The 21,208-nt window shown below is 37.4% G+C and overlaps 2 protein-coding genes across 2 annotated transcripts in view; both read right to left on the reverse strand.

The window, feature by feature from the left end:
- DPP4 (dipeptidyl peptidase 4) overlaps nucleotides 1-5,714 on the reverse strand; it is a 48,506-nt gene extending 42,792 nt beyond the window's left edge. Inside the window, exons 1-2 of the mRNA XM_071562110.1 lie at nucleotides 5,466-5,714; nucleotides 5,304-5,388 (exon numbers count right to left, since the gene is read on the reverse strand). Coding sequence (XP_071418211.1) covers nucleotides 5,304-5,388; nucleotides 5,466-5,471 — 91 coding nt within the window. The 5' untranslated portion in view covers nucleotides 5,472-5,714. The remainder of the gene's footprint in view (nucleotides 1-5,303; nucleotides 5,389-5,465) is intronic.
- A 5,234-nt stretch (nucleotides 5,715-10,948) lies between these two features.
- On the reverse strand, nucleotides 10,949-17,424 carry GCG (glucagon). Its single transcript, XM_071562394.1, has 6 exons — nucleotides 17,327-17,424; nucleotides 16,798-16,959; nucleotides 15,885-15,938; nucleotides 14,146-14,283; nucleotides 11,966-12,109; nucleotides 10,949-10,973 (listed from the first exon to the last, which is right to left on the reverse strand). The coding sequence occupies exons 1-6, from the start codon at nucleotides 17,422-17,424 to the stop codon at nucleotides 10,949-10,951; spliced, it is 621 nt and encodes a 206-aa protein (XP_071418495.1).
- Between the last annotated feature and the right edge of the window lie 3,784 nt (nucleotides 17,425-21,208).

The raw sequence follows: 21,208 nt of genomic DNA on the forward strand, positions 1-21,208 counted from the left end.
TCAAAATACTGCTGTTACAACAGCAAAACCGTAAGTCCTTCTGGGAAGAAGGCTCTTCACCTTTTACGTAAGTGGTACTCATATGAAGTTCCTAAACAATTTTGCTTCCATTTTCAAATGTTTTAATACATCACCCTTTCTAAAGAGAAAAGTGAGTGGGTTTCTGTAGGTGTAGGGTGTTGACATTATTTAACCCCAGCTGGCACTAAGTACCACTCGGCCACTCGCTTCTTTCCTCTCTGCCCTCCCCGCCCTCAATGGGAATAGGAAGGAGAATCAGAAAAAGATAAAACCCGTAAGCTAAGAATAGTTTATCGACTGAAATAAAGCTAAATATAATACTCTTAATGCTAGTAATAATATTTGTAATGAAACAGAGAGAGAGGAATAAAACACAAGAATGTGATGCACGATACATTTGCTCACCACCCAAAGACCAATGCTCAGCCTGTCCCTGGGCAGCAACTGGCACTTCACAGCCAACTCCCCCCTGTTTATATGACCATGATATAAATCCTATGCTATGAAATATCCCTTTGGCCAGATCAGGTCAGCTGTCCTGGCCATGCTCCCTCCCAGCTCCTTGTGCATCTGCTCACTGGCAGAGTGTGGGAAACTGAAAAGACCGTGACTTCAAATAAGCACCACTTAGCAACAACCAAAACATCAGTGTGTCATCAACATTATTCTCATACTGAATCAAAACATAGCACTTTACCAGGTACTAGGAAGAAAATTACCTGATTCCCAGCCAGAACTAGGACAGGTATAAAGTAAACAAGAAGTTAACTGTTGTGTAAGAGTTATGGTATATCACCATACCAAAACCTCAAGGTGTTGACAAATCGCTTTTGGTATATGTATTGTTTATTCTGCTGTATCAAAGTTCATTTTACTAATTTCCATAGGTAATAATGATTTTAAAACAAAGGGCAAGAAATTAAGTAACTGGCTTTAAAGTGATGGAAAACTATAAAAAGTAGTAATAATGGAATCTTCATGGCATATTCACCATTACCCAGACTGAAAAAAAACATAAAAAGGGAAAGACAAGTACAAGTAGGATGTTCAGCAAGAATGAGAAAGGGACAGATAAATGCTAAAAATCACAAAAGGTGAATGATTATCTCCATTTTTAAGTGACAGCAGAACAAGAGGAAGAATAATCTGCAGACTATGCAAGTAATTTAGGAGCAGCAGGACAGATTAAAGGGAAACCCGATCGGGTTCTGAAAATTTATCTTCCAACAGCAAGAAAACTGACAAGCTTAAATAGTAAACTTTGGTCAACAGAGGCTGAGACAAAATCCCATCCCTAAGGACAACAACCATGCTGATTAGCTGTCTCTGGTTCCAAGATAAAGATGGACTTTAAGATAAATATTATCAATTCATGTTGAAACCCTTTGTTTCTCTCTTCCCCTCATGTAATTGCCTGAGATAACAGAACAGTGACTATTTCTGTAACTTAGCAAAGTATTGTGTAACTCTCTAATTAAAATAAGCCCTCCCTGGATTACCATAATGCTTCCTCCCTATTAGCATGTGCTGTTCAGAAACCTTAAATTGCATGTTGCATGTTCAATAAAGTATTCCAGTTTTCATCCCCATAACTGGGAGCATGAGTTATTACTGACCTTCACAAAACCCAATAGATTCAATGGTCAGAAAAGTAAGAGACATTTCAGGCTAGTTTTTCCAAACATTCCTTTTTCTCCTGTTTCTACTCCAATATGTGTAAAATGGTACTCTAACTCTTCCCCTTCCCGTACACTCTAGCCCACAGTTAGAGTGGGTTATGTGATGATTAGAGCACTGAACTAGGTTTCTGGAAAAAAATTATGTAAAAACTACTTTGCTGGGTCAGGCCAAAGGTTCACTTCATTCAGAATCCCACCGAGGAGCTCATAGAGGACATTCAGGAGAGATCATAACCACTGAATGATTGCCTGGGGCAGTTAATCCAAAAGTCAGTCTGTGGGGCTGCAGAAACTACTCTATAGACATGTAATCATTAACTTTGTAATCAATAGCTCTGGAATCCCTCTTAAAATTACCTCATCTCGTGCAAGGTAAGGAAATAAAAACAGCAGCAGCGTTTTGCAGATAGCAATCCACTGTTGATAATTTTTTTATATTATATTACTCAGCATTTGAATTAGGGTAGTTAACTGAGTTAAATGACAGTTACAGGAGTCAAGGACATACAGCTGGAAAATATTTCCATTCCCTGTCATTTCAGACTTGTGAAGAACCCTCAGACACCTTAAGGTGTCTAACTTCCAAAGCACCTGCTGTGATGTTCCAGCCTCTTCTAGGCTCATTTCTACTGGAAGACCACAGAAGCACAGGCAGTATCATCTAATCACGACAGCGATGATCCTTCTTGTTTAGTGAATATCTCACCCTTAGAGAATTAGGCCTGTGGGTGAAGGAACCTGGTTTGTGGCCAGACAGTTGTACAGGACCCCTCACTCTAAGGCTGCTTGTGACTTCTCATGGCAGCAGAATGACACCTGGTACCGCATTGTCTCCTTCCTGCTCTGAGCACTGGCTACTCATCCTCCAACTCCTGGCCTTCCTGCCCAGCTGGCTGCAACAAGAACTGCCATTGAGAAGACATAAAGGTATATGGACATGGGATGTTTCAATCTGCCTTTGGCACGGAAAGTTATAGGAGAAAAAAAAATGGGAGAAGAATGAGTAAATGGGTAAGTCATGAACAGACAAACCAACATTATTTTAGAAAAAACTCATCCTTTAAGGATAACCACTTGTTCCTGTAGTCACCTGTTGGATAGCAACTCCAAGAATAACAATCCTTCAAATGCTTCAACAGACTTCAAATACAACCCCCAAGGCTGTTTTGAGATTAAACTGTTTGATGCAAGTAGTTCTATGTGGTTATTAAATATAACATAAAGTGTCAAAATAGTCAGTGAAAATGTATAGAATTCCGTACAGAGTTCTGGCTGGGAAGACTCGAGGTAAGTAGCGAAAATTAGGGAACCTTTTTTGCAAATTTAAGTCTGAAGTATTTCTCCATGCTAAACAGCTGCAAGAGAAGAAGAAGTTCCACGTGCCAGGCCTACAGGCCAGGCAACAAGCCAGAGCTCCTCTGGAGTGGTAAAATTTCACAATCTCTCACAGCACTGGAGCCCATTTATCAAACTAATTATGTGCTGCATGACTACTAAGCTTATGAAATCTAAGTACATTGAGAAGCATGGAAAGGAGAACAGTTGCAAGGTAAGAAATCCAAATCAAAAATCACCTGTTTATATCAATAATCATAATTTTCACTCCGTGCACAATGCTTGAACACTTGGGATGAAATAAAGACTTGACTGCAATTACAAGGACTTTTATCAGAGCAGACTTTGATCTCAGATAGTCACAGCCATGCGAGCTGCTCCTCCCAAACACAATTTTTCCACTTTCATTTTGTACTCAGGAGAGCACCTGTATGGCCCAAGAGGCATCCTCAACTGACTCACATGCCCTGCAATTGTTTATAAAAGCCATACAATCAAACTGTCAGTCATTAAGGGCTCTAATCTATAATTTACTACTTTTAGATGTACACCACCCATACACTCTTAGCTAACAGAAAACACCTGTTTAGCACAGTCAAAAATTCAGAAGCACCCTGCAGTTCCTGAATTACAGTGGTCATAGTTGTTACTCAGATGTTACTGCTGGCCTCATTTGGAAAGAGAGAGGAATTCAAGTTTTTGAACTAGGACCACTCCATCTCAATCCATATTTTATCCAGAGGGACTTAGTGAACTACCTGACCATTCTAGGTAATCTCCTATGCCTTAATTTGCACCAACAGTAAAAAGACTGACTCACTGTGCTACTCTTTTACAACCAAAATGATGTAAGCTAAGGCTGAGATGGTGGTATTCTGTATATCATACAACAGAAGTGTTGTTTCTTTAAAGTAAAATGAATTTACTGTATAACTGAGTGACTGGTCCTGAATTGCAGCCACTTCTACAGCGAAAGAATTCCTATGCTACAACTTACGAAAGAAGAAAACCCACTTGACTTACAGTCAGACACAGAATTGGCAACAAAGATAGACAAGCACCATCCCTTCAGTAGAGTTCAGGCTGCATACTGAGTTCTTTCACTAGGTGTTACGCCTGCACATGTTCATCTAAGTTATCAAGACCCTTTCTTTTGCTCTTCCCAACTCATGAAATTCAGAGTATTTTGTGCCATCTCAAAAACCTAGTTTTTTGAGATAAGTGGCAAAAAGCTGCCCAAAAATAATGGAAAAGGGAGTCAGCATCCACTGAAGAAAGTTTCAACCTAGAAGGTAAGTAATTCAGATATCTGGACTTTGAAAATCTAATTATTCATGACTGGGATATTGATATTAACAGAGCTGAACTGCAAAACAGTTTTATGTAAATTATGCCATATAAGCATTAGTAACAGAAGCTTCACCTCTTTAACTGACAACAAATCCACCAGAACTTTCCATGCACATAAGCAATTGCTGTGTTCATTGCCAAACACACTGTCAAAATCAGCATACACATCTTCAGATATCTTGGGGTGCACCTCATGGACAGTGGAGCACCAAACATCTAGACTACAAAACACTTCCTGACAGTTTGCAGTGCTGATTCTGCATAGCACGACTGCTCAGCTGTTAATCGTAAGAGCACAAAATGAGAAAATAAGGTGCAGCTCTGTCCTACCAGCTGGGAGCAAGGCATTGCTTGATGAGGATTTAATGCTGTTTCACATTAACATCCCGAACTACAAGGGCAACCTGAAAAGTACAAACTGATCAGAGTCCAAAATTGCATTCTAAATAGTCTTCTACTTTTCTGACCTCTGTAACCGTGCTATTTATATAATTTCATTCAATGACATTAACCAAAGTTGTGCAAACACAGCAAAAGAGAAGAAATATAATCTTATCTTCAATACACCCTAGAGAAATGAGTAATTGGCATTTTACTGCTAGTTCGACAGCGTTAGGCCACACTAAGGACAGAAAATGCTGAAAACAACAGTGGTTGTAACTATTACCACCGCACACGGGAAAATCAAGGGTCTTCTTAATCCTCCCCGCGCCCTCCACCCTTCCAGGTGAGACGCCCTCTTGCGAAGTACCTCCCAGTTCCCAGGATTCAGGAGTTCCAGCTCTATGGATTCCTCTCCCTAAAGCATAAACTTTTGGCAAAGTTTCCCCCCTCTCCCGCTGCCGTGGGCTGTGGATCCCCCCCGAGCCGCGGCGGCCGCGGAGCCCCCGCTGCCCTCCCGCCCCGCCGCGGACTCACCGCGAGTGAGCAGCACCAGGGGCACGGTGATGACCACGACCACGACGGCGACACCCACGGCCACCAGCAGCCACTTCAGGAAGCTCTGCAAGCAGAAGTCCTGTCAGGCGACGGCCGCGCAGGACCCGCCTGCGCTGCCGCCCCCCTTTTCCCCTCACCCACCGGCATGGCTTGGAGCGGAGCGGGACCGGCGGGCTGTGGCTCTGCAGCCCCGGCGCTGCCCGCGGGGCTTTGCTCGGCACGGCAGCGGCGCCTGGACGGGGGCGGGGGGCGGCTGTCCGGGGAGCGGCAGCACCGCGGGTTGTGCAAGAGCCCGGGTTTCCTGCCGTCTGTGCCGTCTGAGCCGCGGTGCCTCCGGCCGCTCACACCCTTGGAAAGCAGCGACACAGCTGTGCGCGCAGAGGAGGGACTTGGGACACCGAAAGGGTTTCTGTTGGAAATCAGATAACGGCCCAGAAGTGAAATGCCTTCAAACGCTGATGGCAAAGCTCTCAGTGTTTGATACCACCAGCGTTTCTGCTCTTTAAACTTTTTTCTCTGGCAATCAAGTAATGGAAGGACTGATAAAATTGCAGGAAGGGCTTATATTTATTTGTTTTGCACTGGAGATAGAACTGTAAGCATTCAAAATGAGGTTTTAAATTAAGACCAGAAAATGGAAGTGTAGGATAAAAGTTTAAAATTTAATGCTCAAGATGACCCTGGTTTATCACAGGTAATTCCATTTTGAAGGAGAATGTTGAGTATGTGCTGAGATAGTAGTAGTAATTACTGGAAAAGACAGAGTAACCTGTATATCAAAACTGTAAAACTTCTATTTTAAGAGTTCATGCCTCCGAAAAGTAATTACAAGTGGTGCTTTTGGTTGTGTCCATCTTAGATTTTTCCTCTCTATTTGCAGAACACTAGCAATTACCAGAGAGAGGTGCAGGTTTTTGACAATTTGAGAAATGTAATAGAAGAAGTATGTGACCTGCTGGGGCAAGAGATTTAAGGTCAAGGGAAACAGCAAATGTTCTTAGTCTTGCCTTCAAAATACTTGTCAGAGTTTTCAATAAGGTTGTGCTGCTTGTTCCTTCATTCCACTTCTGCAGATGGAGCAGAGCATTTAGTATTTTGCTGCTGTTTCTGAAGCAAACTATCTGGAAGTGGGTTAATAACTTTTGTGATATATAAATCTCCTTTAGTATAACCCAAAGCACTTACAAACAGTAAAGGTATGTCTATATGGAAGATAATAAACTTTGTCCAGATACAAGCTTATGTTCTTGCTCAGTATTGTATACCATTCTCCAGGAAGGCAGCAGTTGCCACTAGTTAGGAATTTGCACTGTAGTGCCTGTAGCAGCTTACCTTGGGAAAGCCATCCATGTGCCCTGACAGTGCGTCCAGGTAGTTCAGTGTAAGTTTCCCATGGAAGATGTAATGCCCTGCAGTTTCACAGCTTGCTAGCCACTAATTCTGAGTACACAGGAGTCCACTTAGATAAAATAAAATCTCAGTGAAATGGCAGTCTTCTATGTTACTTTTCAAACAACTATCTCATATTCTGTAAGATGCATGTCTAGTGTTACAGAATGTCTTTCAGCTCCACTTAAATATCTGTCTGGTGTTCTGTGCATTTGCTTGTCTAATCAACAATAAAAAAGAAAAAGAAAACATGACCACCCCTCACCCCAAGGTGAATTTTCCTTTTCCCAGTGAGCAGGAATCACAACATATATATAATTCAACCAATTTGGTTTTTTTTTTCTTTTCCCTTGAACATTTAAGTAGTGATTATCAGAGTGTCTCAAAGTATAGCACGGTCAAATTATGTCAGTCTTGTGATAAAATGTAGCTGAATGTTATCAAGGTTTTTATAGGCAAATTGGAGATTAGCAATATTTTGAAAGATTATCTGCAAGTTTTAATGCTTCTTAGTGGTGAATTCTAAGGAGAAAAAAAGAGCAATGCTGACAAAGCATATGCCTGGCTTCTGGTTTCAGTGGGCACACGATTTTAAGTGCCTTTGGAAATCTAGATTCCCATATCTAGATCAAATTTTTAATGATCTACAGTGCTTCTGACTCTGGTCATGCCACAGAGACCTGGATCTCTACTCAGAACCACCTGAGTATAGAACATGTTTTCCACTTAGTTGTAATAGTTTCTAGCAGTGATTGTGTACACCTTGAAAAAAATCTCAAGTTCCTTCTGTCTGATTGAAATGCCCGTGGTTCCAAAAATTGTTGTTGTGGTTGTTCTTCTGGCTCTCTATCAGATTGTCTTTTGGGATAGCCTGAGACTTAAAAGTTCCTCCAGCTAAATATTTCAAATTACTTAACACCATGGAGTTGTTTTGCAATCAGAGATGTATTAATATGATGCCAAGAAATTATGCAAATTAATATTCAGCAGTGGCTGCTACATAACAAAATTTGAGAAGCCATAGTTCTTCATCATACTGTATGATCAACACAATTGTATTCATAAAGAGGTTGCGTGATTGCAAAGAGCTACTCACTAGAAAGAATGAAAATACAGCTTTCAGCCTGCAGGTTGGCTTTCCCAAACACTTGGTATACCTGCCAGCTGCAATGTCTCCTTCAGACCTCTGGTGAAGCTCAAGATTTTGTTATGTGTCTGTTTATATATTTGATTCCTCCAAAATATTTGGAGAAATCAAATAGGAAAAATGGAAGACATAATCTCTCTGCAGAATAAGAAAAATCGTTTGTGACCAAAAGGTGTACAGTCTACTCTACAGGTACAATAAAGTGTTCCAGATGTTTCAATATGTGGCTATGGGGCACGAAATATGTGCTGGAGAAAGTTTTGTACAGATTCACAGCACTTCAAATGTACTGTGAGGAAGAGAAGGCAAAAGTCCTATTAGCACTGAGGAGAGTTCAAGTTATAGTGGACTAAAAGGGTCTTTTGACTACAAATATATTAAAAATATCTGGGTTTTTTTCTGAAATTATTATTTCCTTGCATTTGTGGTTGAAATGGCATAAGGACAGTTTTGTAATAAATCTTTTTACTAGTTCTCTTTGAGAGGATTGTGAAGTGAGTGTAAACTGTAAATTATTTTTCTGGCAACTACAGCTTCTTACAACATGTCCTCAGAGCACAGTTGAATGATTAGAATACCTCAGGTTTCTGGGGATTTTTTTTGTTTGTTTGGTTGGTTGGGGGTTTTTGTGGTTTGGTTTTTTTTTTTGCATTAATTCCAATTAATTGTATATTTTACTTCAGTATGCTTATTTTTCCAGATACTTAATAAATAGTGTGGAAAAGGAAGCATGCTGCACAATCAGCAAATAAAATACGGTTAATAAAGGAGATAATATTGGGAACACTTTCTAATATAAGGTCACCTGGAAGTTCTAGGCAGCACATGTGCACATAAACAGAGGACGGGAGCTAATGTGCAGTAACGACAAAGTGACTGCAACTTATTTCTCCCTGTGTTTTTACCATTCTCTGAATTTCATGTAGCATGTATAAGAAATATCCAGCACATAACTCCTGATTGTTCCCACATGGACTTGCTCTGTGATTTAGCTCTGTTGAGCTAAAACATGCATTTGGAATTTCTGATTGCAAGCTCAACTTCATCTCACTTCTGAAGAAAATGTTTCTTTTGATTCATGCTCTAGATTGGGACATAGAAAATTACAGGTTAGATGTTTTTGTTGTGTTCCAGACAAGTGGCATACATTTGAGAAAATAGCTTATACCCCTCTGCTCCTAAAGCATGTAATTTGTAAAAATGTGGAAAATCCAATATAATCATAGCTAACAAAGCCATCACCAGGAGGAGCTCAAATACCCTGGTGACAGATACCACAGTAAAATGGATTTGTAACTCAGGAATCCTGTTCTTCAGAGCACTAAATATTCTGAACATAATGGAATAAAACATTTCAACGTTCAATGTTCAGTCTATGGAAACTGAAGACCTAAGTTTCTAGTACCATTTTAGCCTGGGCTGTATGTACCAAATTGTGTGTAACTCAATTTGCTTTAGTTCCAGAAGCACTTGGACCCAAACTACTGTACACAAATGGGATTAAATAAACAACAATCCCATGCCCCCAGTTTCCAGTAGTATTTTGGATGCTATGATGTTTTTTTTAATGCAAGGTTCTACTGAGTTGGGATCTTAGAACAGCTTTCTGTTGCTGTCAAAAAGCTGTTCAAGATGCCAAGTTGGGTATGATCAGTCCTCATCTAAAACTACAGGATATTTGTTCCTGTAGCACTTTGGAAGTACAATCTGATATTTTCCCAGAAATTCTAGATTAGTGAAAGTTTCAGAGCCTTTAAAAAAACTTATAAAAACTTTATTCCTAGCAAAAGTTATAGGTGCTAATTCTGATTCAGCAATGGTCCCGCTTCACAGCAGCTTCTACTTCATATCTGCTAAGCCCATTGGCTTTCTGTTGAAACACTTGCCCTTTAGGAAATTTTAATATAGATCCCTGGTGCACTGCCATTATAGCAAGGGGAGAAAAGGGGGTTTGGGTAGTCATTGGAAGTAAGAGCTACATGATGGCATCTGCGACTATTTGAGAAGTGCAGCTACTGTCATACCTACAAAACATGCCTTGGCCAGCTGAGAGTGTAAGTGTTTGGATTGCTAGAAACACTGGGGGCTGCAAGCAAAATGTTCTGTTACCCTGCTGGAGAAGGCAGAGGGTACTGCAATGACAGCTGTGCTGCAAGTTCCAGTACAATGTTGGTAAATGCAAGAGGTGATCGACAAAGGCGTTCTCAGATGAAGACGGAAGGAAGGAATAAAACAGATCAGGGGGCCATTTCAGTTGGGTGTACTTGGAAATCTTAGAAAACTTGAAGAAATTACGTGGCATTTTCCACCACTTATAAATTGGCACTTAATAGTTTTCAATATTAATCAGAAATAAACTAATGAAGAATAATTGTCTCTTCAGTCATGTTTCCCCTTCTAGCTTCATCTCACATGATTTCTTTTTCAGCTAAAGGTAATTCAGAGTTCACATAGCTCTTTTCTGGGAATCATTACAGGGAAAATGTGACAAAACAAAATGTTGAGTTTGTGATATTCCAAACAAACCACTTCCAAGATCTCAGTGACACTAGAATATTAGAATAAAGTGAAATGGAGTGCAAAGAGGCAAAATGGATATACACATGAAAAATCAACAAAAAAGAAGCTTGAAAAAATTTATTTAAGGCTATCATTCAATATCCTTAAAGCTTAGCCTTTTTATAACAAAGGTTTTAAGAGAGATACTCACTTCTCAGGCATTTGTAACTGCCAGCCCCTTATGAATAACACTTATAATTGGTGATTGAATTATTTGTGTGTAGAAGTAAACTTTTTAGAAAAATAATTCTATCATTAAAATGGAGTTACTTTAGTCCTAATAAATGGAAAATATGAAGATATGGAACTTTCACAGTTAAACTGTTAAGAAAACCATCCCTCAGACAACAGGTTTTCATTATATAAACCTTTGGCAACGCTAAGCTATAGTACAATTATTTCCTGGCATGCAAGGTAACATAGCTTTGTTACACCAAATGTAAAAGACAGAATACAGATTTCAGAATCTCTTAATAACTGGCAGTTGATGCAATGAAGATCTTCATTTACCCCATTTTATTCTACATTTTTACTGGTATTCTTCCAAAAGGTCTCTAGGGGAAAAAGAAAAAGCAGCAGCAATTAGGAAATATTCTAAGTCTCTCAAGACTTATGAAATGTGTGTGGAACATATTTTTTCTGTTTAAGAGTCAGCAGATGTTAGTTCCACAGACCTCCCAATGCCTCTCTCTAATAACAGATTGAAAACAATTATTCCTAAAGGAAAAGCTTTCTAGTAGTTTCTAATAGATTATTTTCCTAAATTGTTTGTTTCAATGCCGAACTACAAACACAAAAATAGTGGTATGTTAATAAAACCTGTATTTTATCTATATCTTCCAAATTTTTTCAGGCAATATTCTGTTGTTTCAGATTTCCAAGATCAACCAGTCATTTTGGGGGCTTCAGTAGTGCAAAGACTAAAAGTAATTGAATTTTACAGAGTGGACATTCAATATTTAAAAAAATCTGGCCACTCATATGTGCCTTGAGTTGGCATTTTATTATTTTTAAATACTTCATTAATTTTAACAAATAATCCTTAAATAGTAATCTGTTCACATTACTCACATAGAAAATGTTGCTTTGTCTATATACAGGGAAACTAAAGCAGGGTGCTTATCTATCAGGAACTTGGATTACAATGCTGTTCTCCAATGACAAGCCACATTTCAAGGCAGTGTTCTATACTACAGTCTTTAAATAGTAACCAATTTGGTGTAATTTTACCAATAAATATTTCTGATTTTAAAATTTCCACGCAAAGCAGAGTTTTCAGTAATTTAATGTGCCCTTACTTCAGGTAACATTCAGTGGCAAAACTCCTCTCAGGTTAAATAGCAAACTATTAGAGAAGTTCACCACTAATACAAAATGCAAATAATATTCTGAATGAGTTCTGTTTAGGGTCTTACCCTTGTTCATCTGTCTATAACAAAGTTTTAAAAGAGACATCGATAGTTAAGAGAAAAATTAGTAGTTTCTCTATGTGTGGCAAATACATTTTAAACCCCGGTCTATTAAGAATAGTATAAAATTCAGGCACCTTTGGGTAACTTTTGTGTTAATTAGCCATTTTAGGAACTCTTTGGCAGCCATGTCATCAAGGACTTTGTTGATATCACTCGTGAAGGTGCCATCTGCATGTCTTCGACCCATTTCTTCAGCCACAAGAGCTTTTTCTGGGAAACTTCAAAGGGAAGAAATTATCAAACAATTTGCATATCAAAATATACAAAAAAATTAAAAGGGCCTTATCACAGGGTTCTAATACACTGCCCTTTTCCTGCGGTATTACAGAGTTAAGTGTTGCACCTGACGTCATGGCTCAGCATAGCACGACACGTATCAGACATCTTTTGAGGCATTGTTTTAAAAATGGAGGACTTTTTCTTCCAGTGAGTCTAAATTTCCCCCTGAGCAATTTTGAAAAAACCATACCTGCAAAAGCATATGTCAGTCTAAAATGTCTATGCCAAGTAGATTAGGCATCAGTAGATTTACTAAGAATTGTTATTTAAGGAATATCATTACTAAAATATTACAGTAAATTTTTCATACTTTTTTCTGTTTTAGCTGGACTTAAGTCCTAATTACTTACTTACAATTCTATTGCATAAGAATTTAGAATTAAGAGTGGCAATTTTTTTTTTGGGGGGGGGGTGGGTGGGGATGTTTAGAATAGCTCAGTTAAAGCACGTGTATGAATTCTATGTGCTTGTTTGCTGTAAAATCATAAAATATACATTTTATGTTTGGAATCCAATCCTGATTCTTGTTCTATGCTTTTTTGACTATGTCAAGACTGATTTAGAAAACTTTCCTCTCTTGTTTCTTCCCATCAAATATAGGAAGATTGTAATGGTTCCGTTAAGGTGAGCGGATGCTAAAGCACACTGGGCTCTGGGTCCAATGACAGGCAGATTGGTTCATTTCAGGGAAGGCTATATACAAGTTTGGCCACAAATAATGCTAAATATTGGAAAGCAGAAGGTTGGTCTATATTTAATTGTCCATCTAAGTTTCTAAGCTTAGTTCATTATAGTAGGTTGTATTTCTCTCAAACAGATACAGAAATACCCTATTTAATTTCGGGAAATTGTCATTATTTAAAAAATTCACTTTCACCTATTTAGTCCCTTAACTACAACACACAATCTGGTCTTAGAGATTGTATTTTATTATTATTATTATTATTATTATTATTATTATTATTATTATTATTATTATTATTATTATTATTATTATTATTATTATTATTATTATTTATTACTTTTATATAGTGCAAGAGACTTACATAGTACTTTACAGCTGGTAGAGGATATATAATCAGAGGATGAACTGGAATTCCTGCCCCAAAGAGCTTACAGTCTAAAGGCACAAATAAGTACAGAACAGTTGAAAGGTAGGAGTGGCACGTGCGTGGTGCAGGTCCTGACTGTGCAGAGCTGGAAACAGGTGAGACAGAAGGTGCCTGCAGGAGTCTGAAGGTAATGCCATTCTAAGTGTAAGACCATCATGAAAAAAGATGTAAAGTCAAGAGCCCAGGAAAGTGAAAAGGATTGAGAAATCTGCAATGAGTGTGTAGAGAACAAGACGGAAATGAATGAAATCTGAGTCACAGATAGGTAAAAACTGTGGAACCGCAAACCCTAGCAAAAGAATTAGAGGCATCTTAAAAAGGAAAATAAGATACAGTCATAGGAAATTATGGTTATTTTGGCAGCAGAAGCTTGGGGAGACTCTGAGGAGCATGGGAAAAGGAAAAGAAGTTATCAGTTACTGCTGGGAATGATCACCAGCACATAGAGTACAGCTGATGACATGAGTAGAACTTCAGTCTTGAAAATATTGCACAGGAAAAGATTGATGGTAAAAGGGAATAAAGACAAGGTAATTTAAGATGACACTGACTTGAATCATCTCAATGATAGTGAAGAAGACTGCAAGCAGTATTATGTGAAGAGGGAAGTGGTAGTTAGAGGAAGGGCTGGTTTAGTTTTAGATGTGTTGACCTTAAATATAACTTGACCTTTTACAGTGTAACAGCATACTGAACAGGTTTGTTTTAAAATCCGTATTTGGAACACCCACAGACTATCTCCTATTACAAAAGAAAACATTAAGTACAGCAAGAATGATCAAAAACATATCGAGGTTTCATCAGATGATTTCTAACCCCAAATGCAAAGTAAAATTTAGTAATAGGAATGGATGGACTCTTACTCTCTTCTTCCTCGTCCATTCACTAACCAAGCAATGAACTCTTTCGCAGCTTGACCTTCCAAATAAGAGGTGATATCGCTGGTATAGGTGCCTTCAGCGTGTCTCTCAAATTCAGCATGACGCTTGGAGATGGCATTGCTGAAAGAATGCAACAGAAATACAATACTGCAATACTGTAGGACTGCAGAAGAACTTAATATTTTAAAGAACTTTATTGACATAAATTACTCACTGTGAGACTCATATTTCTTATAAGGGAGGGGGGTTTCTTTGCTTCTCAAATTCCTCTTGATATATTTTTTCTTGATATTTTCAGTTCTCAAGGTATTGTCTATACTATGCAATACAGTTTTGCAGATTCCCGAATTAGTTCTGAACAACTCAGTTCAGGTGTGGAAAGCAATTATAGCTGCATTGGAATGTTCTTCTGGTAGATTAATTAGTTATAATCAAGAAACTGTGTTATATTATACAGACATGCTTTTTGTTACCTCTTGTGTTTACCTAAATATTTCCATTCAGCTCTTCTCCTACCTTCATCTTCATTATTTCTTAGCCAAATTATTCAGACTTAATTCCTTTCAAATTTACATTTTGAGTTGGTTTTTTGAACACCTTTTTAATCATCCCTCTGACCAAGTAATAATCTTGGAAAAATTTCAAGCCTGATCAACTCCATCTTAAAGACATTTGCCTTCTCCCTCCCTAGTCCTCATTGTGGTTCTTTCCCTGATACAACATAAAAATTGTATCTTGGGAAGACAAACTGCCCTAAGAAGGAGACATATTATGGAACATTTTCCACTAATAATTTCTCTAGTATTTCTGTTTCAGAATTTGCTAATTTCTGCCTAATTTTCAGAGCCTCTAGCTCTTTCTATTATTTTTTCCTCTCGGGATTTCACCATTCCTCCTAATTTAGTACCATCTGCACTTTTCATCAGCATGCTAACAAGAGTTGTTTGGAACATTTTTAATGAAATGTTAATTTTCTTCAGATATGCTGTTTCAATGAAGCTGAAACATTATTACAGATTTGTTACTAATACTGACAGTGTGAACTTAAGGATCTTTGTGATCTGGGCTGTCTTTTTTCGAATTTCTGACAAAAGAAAATTAATATAGGTATTTCAATCTGTTTTTCAAAAGCACTTCTTTGATTTCTCTTTTATTTATTTAAAATTTCCAATCTCCCCCCAGCCTATCCCAAAAACACAGTCAAGAAACAAAAGTCTGGCCTCCAGCAAATCTCGTATTCTCCTTTCCATAGTGACCAGTTTATGTACCACAGGACCAAGTGCTTAGGGCTGAGCACTGCATCGTGTTTAATTAGCTCTCTGCAAAGGGGTGCCTGGCCATTTTCCATTCACTCATCTCACCAGTGTTCTTTTCCTCAACATAACGTGTTGGGGTTTTTTTCAACATTTTTTTCTAAACTGTTTTTCTTTTTTGTTATTATCTACTCTATTTGATTACTTGAAATCTCCTTTCCTGAAATGTATTTTCATCCTGTTGCATTCCCTGGATTCACTGCATGTAGCTATAGAACACAGGTACAGGAATAAACAACACAGAGACATTCCCTCTTTCCTTGTAAAAATAAGTGTGAAATAATATCTTTTGATAGAGATTTCTTTTGTTATGGTAACATTGTAAAGAATACTAGTTGTTTTCTTTCTTGTTTAACTGAAAATGAGCTCGAACTGGTTTTGAGTAACAAGTTGTGGCAAATAGAATACCTTGAGAGCTGGTCCGGAACTTTGTTATTTTCTTTGTCCTCCTGTCCTTGTTGCCTGTAGTGGAATTTTACAATCATTAGATCATTATTACCAGTGCACTGCAGAGCATGCATAAACTTTTATTGGTTATTGTTTAAGTATTGTGATAAAAAAGTATGACTGATAGATGAATATAATATTAATTATATTTAATGCATTAAATTTGAATTAATACAATGTGTAGGAATTGTTACTTTAAAGTTGTCCAGAGATTTAAAAGCATTAATATAATAGATTTTTGTATTCTATGGGTAGATTTTCTCTAGAACACAGGACTGACTAGCTTTTACATTATTCTTGCTCTCAGCTTGGTAGTTTGTGTTTAATCAAAGTATATTTTATAAAACATGCCAACTTATACTTGTGATACTTGTAAATGATCCAATGGATAACCAAACCTAAACTTTAGCTCCCTTTTCATAAATGAAACATCAGGATTACAGTATACATAGACAGGAAAGTGTTGTTAAGGCCTAATGGCCCAAACCTGTACATTATATTTACATATCTTATTCCTAATGAATATAATTAATTCACTGAAACAATCTCCCCCGAAGAGGCGGAGATAATCTTTTTAGGTGGTATATCAGGTAATATACTGATACTGCACTTTGATTTAACCAAATCCTTTTGATTGATTATGAACATATTTCCCATTTTTAATAATACAAAAACATTATATTAATGATCTTAGAGGTCTTTTTCAACCTAAATGATTCCATGATTGTATATATAAATTTTCCTCAAGTGCTTTACTTATTTGAGGATTATCTGTGGTCTGTAATGGGAAGCTGATACCAAGAAACTGAATTCAGCTGGGTACTTGACTGGTTCTGTATATGGAGATCTATATCAATGTGACCAGAATGCTTACCCATTTCTTTTAGTGCTCATTAACCATTGCACAAAGTCCTGAGCTCGTATAGTGTCCAAGTACTTGGTGTAATCACTGGTGAATGTGCCTTGTGAGTGACGTTTCACTTCGTTCAGCTGTCTAGACTCATCTAATGGTTCAGACTGGGAAGCTTTGAATGGTCTGTGAAAAGTTTAGACCTTGTTAATTGGCAATGGTTACAGTACGTTCTACAGGTGCATTGACTTTTTTTTTTACTCCCACAAAGTAAAAGAAAGTGTCATATTAATCACTAGCTGTCTAGTAAAATGAACCCACATAGCAGATTGGATACTGCACAATTACACAGTTTTCTTGGATAACTAAGCTATTGTTTTAATACCCTAAACTTCTTCGCTATGCTGTGCAATATTAAAAACTTTTTGTCAATTCCAATGGTAGATTAAATACTGTGTAAAACCGTGTTTAATTCATGGTATGTTTGGCTTCAAACTGTAAGAAAACAAAGTTCAGGCCAAGTATGTCTGAAAGTTTGCTCTAAAGAAGTTACCTTGATTTCTCTTCTGTATCCTGGAGAGGATTTTGCCAGGTGCCTTGAACTATCATTAAAAGGAGCCCAGCAACAAAATAAATGCTTTTCATTTTCATTGCCTGTCAAAACAGAAGCAAGGCAACAAAGAAAAATATAATAATCTTCACATATGACTGAATCAATTATATAAAAAAGAAACATTAATTCTGATATACATTTGAAGATATATTAACACCCTGTAAGGATGAGTTCTATGTCCGGTGGGTGACACTTCAGTGCATTGGGTAGGCATTCAAAAGATGTAGTTTCTGTTCCAGTCTTTAGACTCTAGTCTGTATTCTAGGAGACCTGAGAGCAACTGCATCCTCACTTTCTTTTGCAATATGAGGATAAAGGTCTGTTATCTCCTTTGCTCTGTGTTCTGCTGGTGACAAGCACTAGATCTGTAATACTGTTTTATTGCAAAACCAGGGATATTGCTGTGATTGTGATTTTTTCCCCCAGCTCATTCACTAGAGAAAAAACAAAATGCATCTTTTTCAAGAATACTGTCACATTAGCAGTTTGTATTCTTTCCTTCTCACCCTCCACCCTCCTTTTAAAGTTACTTTTGTTTGTTTGTTTCTGAAATAGCAGATATGGTAGCAGTAGGCCTCTGGAGTTCATAATGACTTATTAGGTGTGACTCCTTAGGGAAAAAAAACCCACCAAACCACACACTGACTTATGTTCAATTCATGATGTGAAACGTCAAGTTTTGTTTGTTGTACTTCTGACATAATATTGTATTTCAGCTTAAGGGCTTCCATTATGGGCCTTTGTGGGATATATCAGATACAGGGTATATACTGCATATTAATGGTAATAAAGCAGAAAATACTGCATCCCAGCTATAATTCTTACCATTACAGGTTAATCTTTTGGCTTCAATTATGTAACAGAAATGGCAAATGGCCACATGATTCCAAGTGTCCCTCATGTCCACTGTACTTGACCAGTCTCAGTGACTTCAATGTGACATTCAAGGTAGAGTATTACAGTCTGTCCAAATGCTTTGTGCTTCAGTGCCAAGCTGTGACTCCTTTACTCGCATTAGTGACTGGTTTACTCATGCAAGTAGTGCAGACCCCAACAGGAATAAGGCATTCTCTAATACCCAAGTTATGTGTGCTGCAATTTTCATTATTTAATGTAGTGTTATTAGTCTGTTGATATATGATCCCCTATAGGACAAGCTCTGTTGAACAAATAAATGCTACTCATTTTAGGTTCGAAAAACCCTGTGCAAAAGGGACTATGAGCAGCTGATTACGAAGAAACTCAAAAGTGCTTTGCATAAAGAGGAAATGAGACGAAATCTACTTAAAAGTGGAACTAGTACATATTGTTTAATTATTTTTTGTCACTTAAATTTCTAGAATGAATCGATGTATAGAAGAGGAAATTAATTTAAAATTTGGTTTGGTAATTTTGACCTTGACAAAGCAATTGAATATGCCATTCATTCAGTGCTAGATGCTCATTCACTGAATGATGAATAGCAAATGCTCATTCATTCTAACTTTAAAATTGTTATGGATCACAGTATTAATCTGCTGTAAGACAACAGAAGTTGCAGTGAGTTCACATCAGCAAAATGTCTCTGGAAATAATTTTGTCATTTACTTGGGCTGATACTTAAGTATTTGAAAAAGCCCTTCCATCCATTAAATTTTCCCATGGAAGTTTATTATACAGTCTGAAAAACAAAGGGAGATAGGACAGATGAGTGCACTGAAGCAAAGTGGAAGGAAAGTAAGACCCAGTATAAAAAGCCTCCAGAATAAATGCAATCTGTGCCAAACTCCTGTGGCTCCCCTGGAAGTTACTGAAATGCAATGATTTATAAAATAAGGCAGTCTAAGTGAAAATATATATATTGTCTATTGTAATGCCTCGTTGTAATAGGCTGAATTTAAACATACTCTGGCTTGGAGAAAGCCGTAAGAAAGTTGTGAGGGAATGATGTGCAGTGAAGGTGCAGATTACGCTGTTGGGATTCAGAGCTGGCTCTGCACTGAGCAGTGCAAATGGGGGGGCTGTAAGAACATCTCTGAAAAAGTAATCTCCTGCAACAAAAATCTTACTGCTGTAGGATTTCTAATCTGTCCCAGTAGTCTGCCCCTTCATAGCAGATTTTTTTATGAAACCTGTTTCTTCCATCTGTTACAAAATGACTTCTAGCTGGAGATGCAAAGCCTGACTGTGAGCAGCCAATGGTTAGGAAGAATGTATTGGTACTGGTACTTTGTGAGACCTAATTTTTAAGCAAATCTTAATGAATAATATAAATGTTTTACTAGAATACCTCAGTGCCACTATCAAAATACTTGAGACAATCAAAATCTTAATGAAATGTTGATCAAAACCAGGAAAATAAATTTATAAGATTTTCTGATGGATTTTACTATTAAGCTAATGGAATCAGTTTCCTTCTTTCCACCAGAAGCCACTGCTAGTCTTGCTCATTTTTTCACCAGTGTGTAAGGAGAATAATTTCTGCCTTGTGCAATGTGCTGGTGTATGAGATTTGATTCCTTCACTTCAACATACCTTGCTTTGGTACCAAGATATACCATAGTGGTCAGTCCTGTTATACCCCTAACTACAGTATTGAGCTCCATTTTCACTTTGGAGCTGTAATTTGGTGGTGCAACACTGACATCCAGTGTTTATCCCAAAGAATGCATAATTTCTCATTTCATAGGCTTCCAGCAGTGGAACAAAAGCTCTGCAGATTCTTTGGAAAATGACTCTCTTGCAGTCAAAAAAATGGTCTGATTGACACCTACGCTAGCAGGTATGGCTGCAAATGAGTTACCTTGGACTTGAACACCAAATAAAGTCTGGCTATTACACCATACATAAGTAAATTTGCCATGCTTATTAGTATGCTCGCGGTTTGGTACACTTTGGTAGCCTGAAAAACTGAAGAGAAACAGTTTACAGATGCCTGGAGTTTTGTTAAAGGGTGATCCAGATTTGCCATAAACCCAAGTCATTGTTGTGGAATTAAATATCAAACATCAAAGTTTTTCTTTTATAAAAACTTCATAAAAAATAATTCAAAACTATTGTAGTCAGTAAAGACAGATTCAGTGATTTCAGTTTATCTTGGCTCCAACTCTTATATCTCAGGCCTATAGGACTTTCAGTTGTGAACAGTCCCACTGGCTACTTTATGCCTTAAGAATATATATTTAAAGTTAAATGCATGTTCAGCTTCTTTTTAAATTTTTCAGAATCAAGACTGGGAGATTCCTAAACAGAAAGATGTATAAAAGCAGGTTTTTAAAATTAGTACAATTTTCAAGTAAGAGAATCCTTGTTAATAAAATAAGCACTTCCAAAAGCTATGAACCTCCTGTCAAATATATTTTTAAAACATTTAGAATCACTTTTGTTTGTTCAGTGTTTAGTACTTACTATTGCTAAGTCAAACCAGCAACAGTTTTTGACATGTTAAAGAGGCTACAGTTTTAAAAGAAGAAATTATAATTTTATTCTTGATAACACAAACATGTTTAATAGAGAAAAAGAAATGATCAGCAAAATAGCATTTGCTTAGTTTATGCCAGATAATCAATTAATTTCCTGATTAGAAGAAAGGATTTATTTGCTCTAAGTTATTTAGGTCACCAGTGTATACTGCTAAAAACCATGGAATCTTATTGTCAAGCTGCAGGAAAACTAAGGCTAATCTTACACAGAAAAAACTTGTTCCTATGCATATGAAAATGTTTTCATTACTTTTTCATTGGAAATGAAAAATTTAAGATATCTCAGTTTGAACCAACAGAAATATGTAACAAATATATCTCTCAAATCTTGATCAGACATGTATTTGAATATTTCCTTGAT

This window comes from Pithys albifrons, chromosome 8, assembly GCF_047495875.1.
Source record: "Pithys albifrons albifrons isolate INPA30051 chromosome 8, PitAlb_v1, whole genome shotgun sequence".
NCBI lineage: Eukaryota > Metazoa > Chordata > Aves > Passeriformes > Thamnophilidae > Pithys > Pithys albifrons.

Coding starts and splice junctions, on each gene's coding strand:
- GCG (XM_071562394.1), bottom strand. CDS start 17,424: ATGAAAATGAAAAGCATTTATTTTGTTGCTGGGCTCCTTTTAATGATA. Junction 16,960..17,326: donor GATACAGAAGAGAAATCAAG/GTAACTTCTTTA, acceptor AACTTTTCACAG/ACCATTCAAAGCTTCCCAGT. Junction 10,974..11,965: donor AACACAAAAGTTACCCAAAG/GTGCCTGAATTT, acceptor TTTTTCCCCTAG/AGACCTTTTGGAAGAATACC.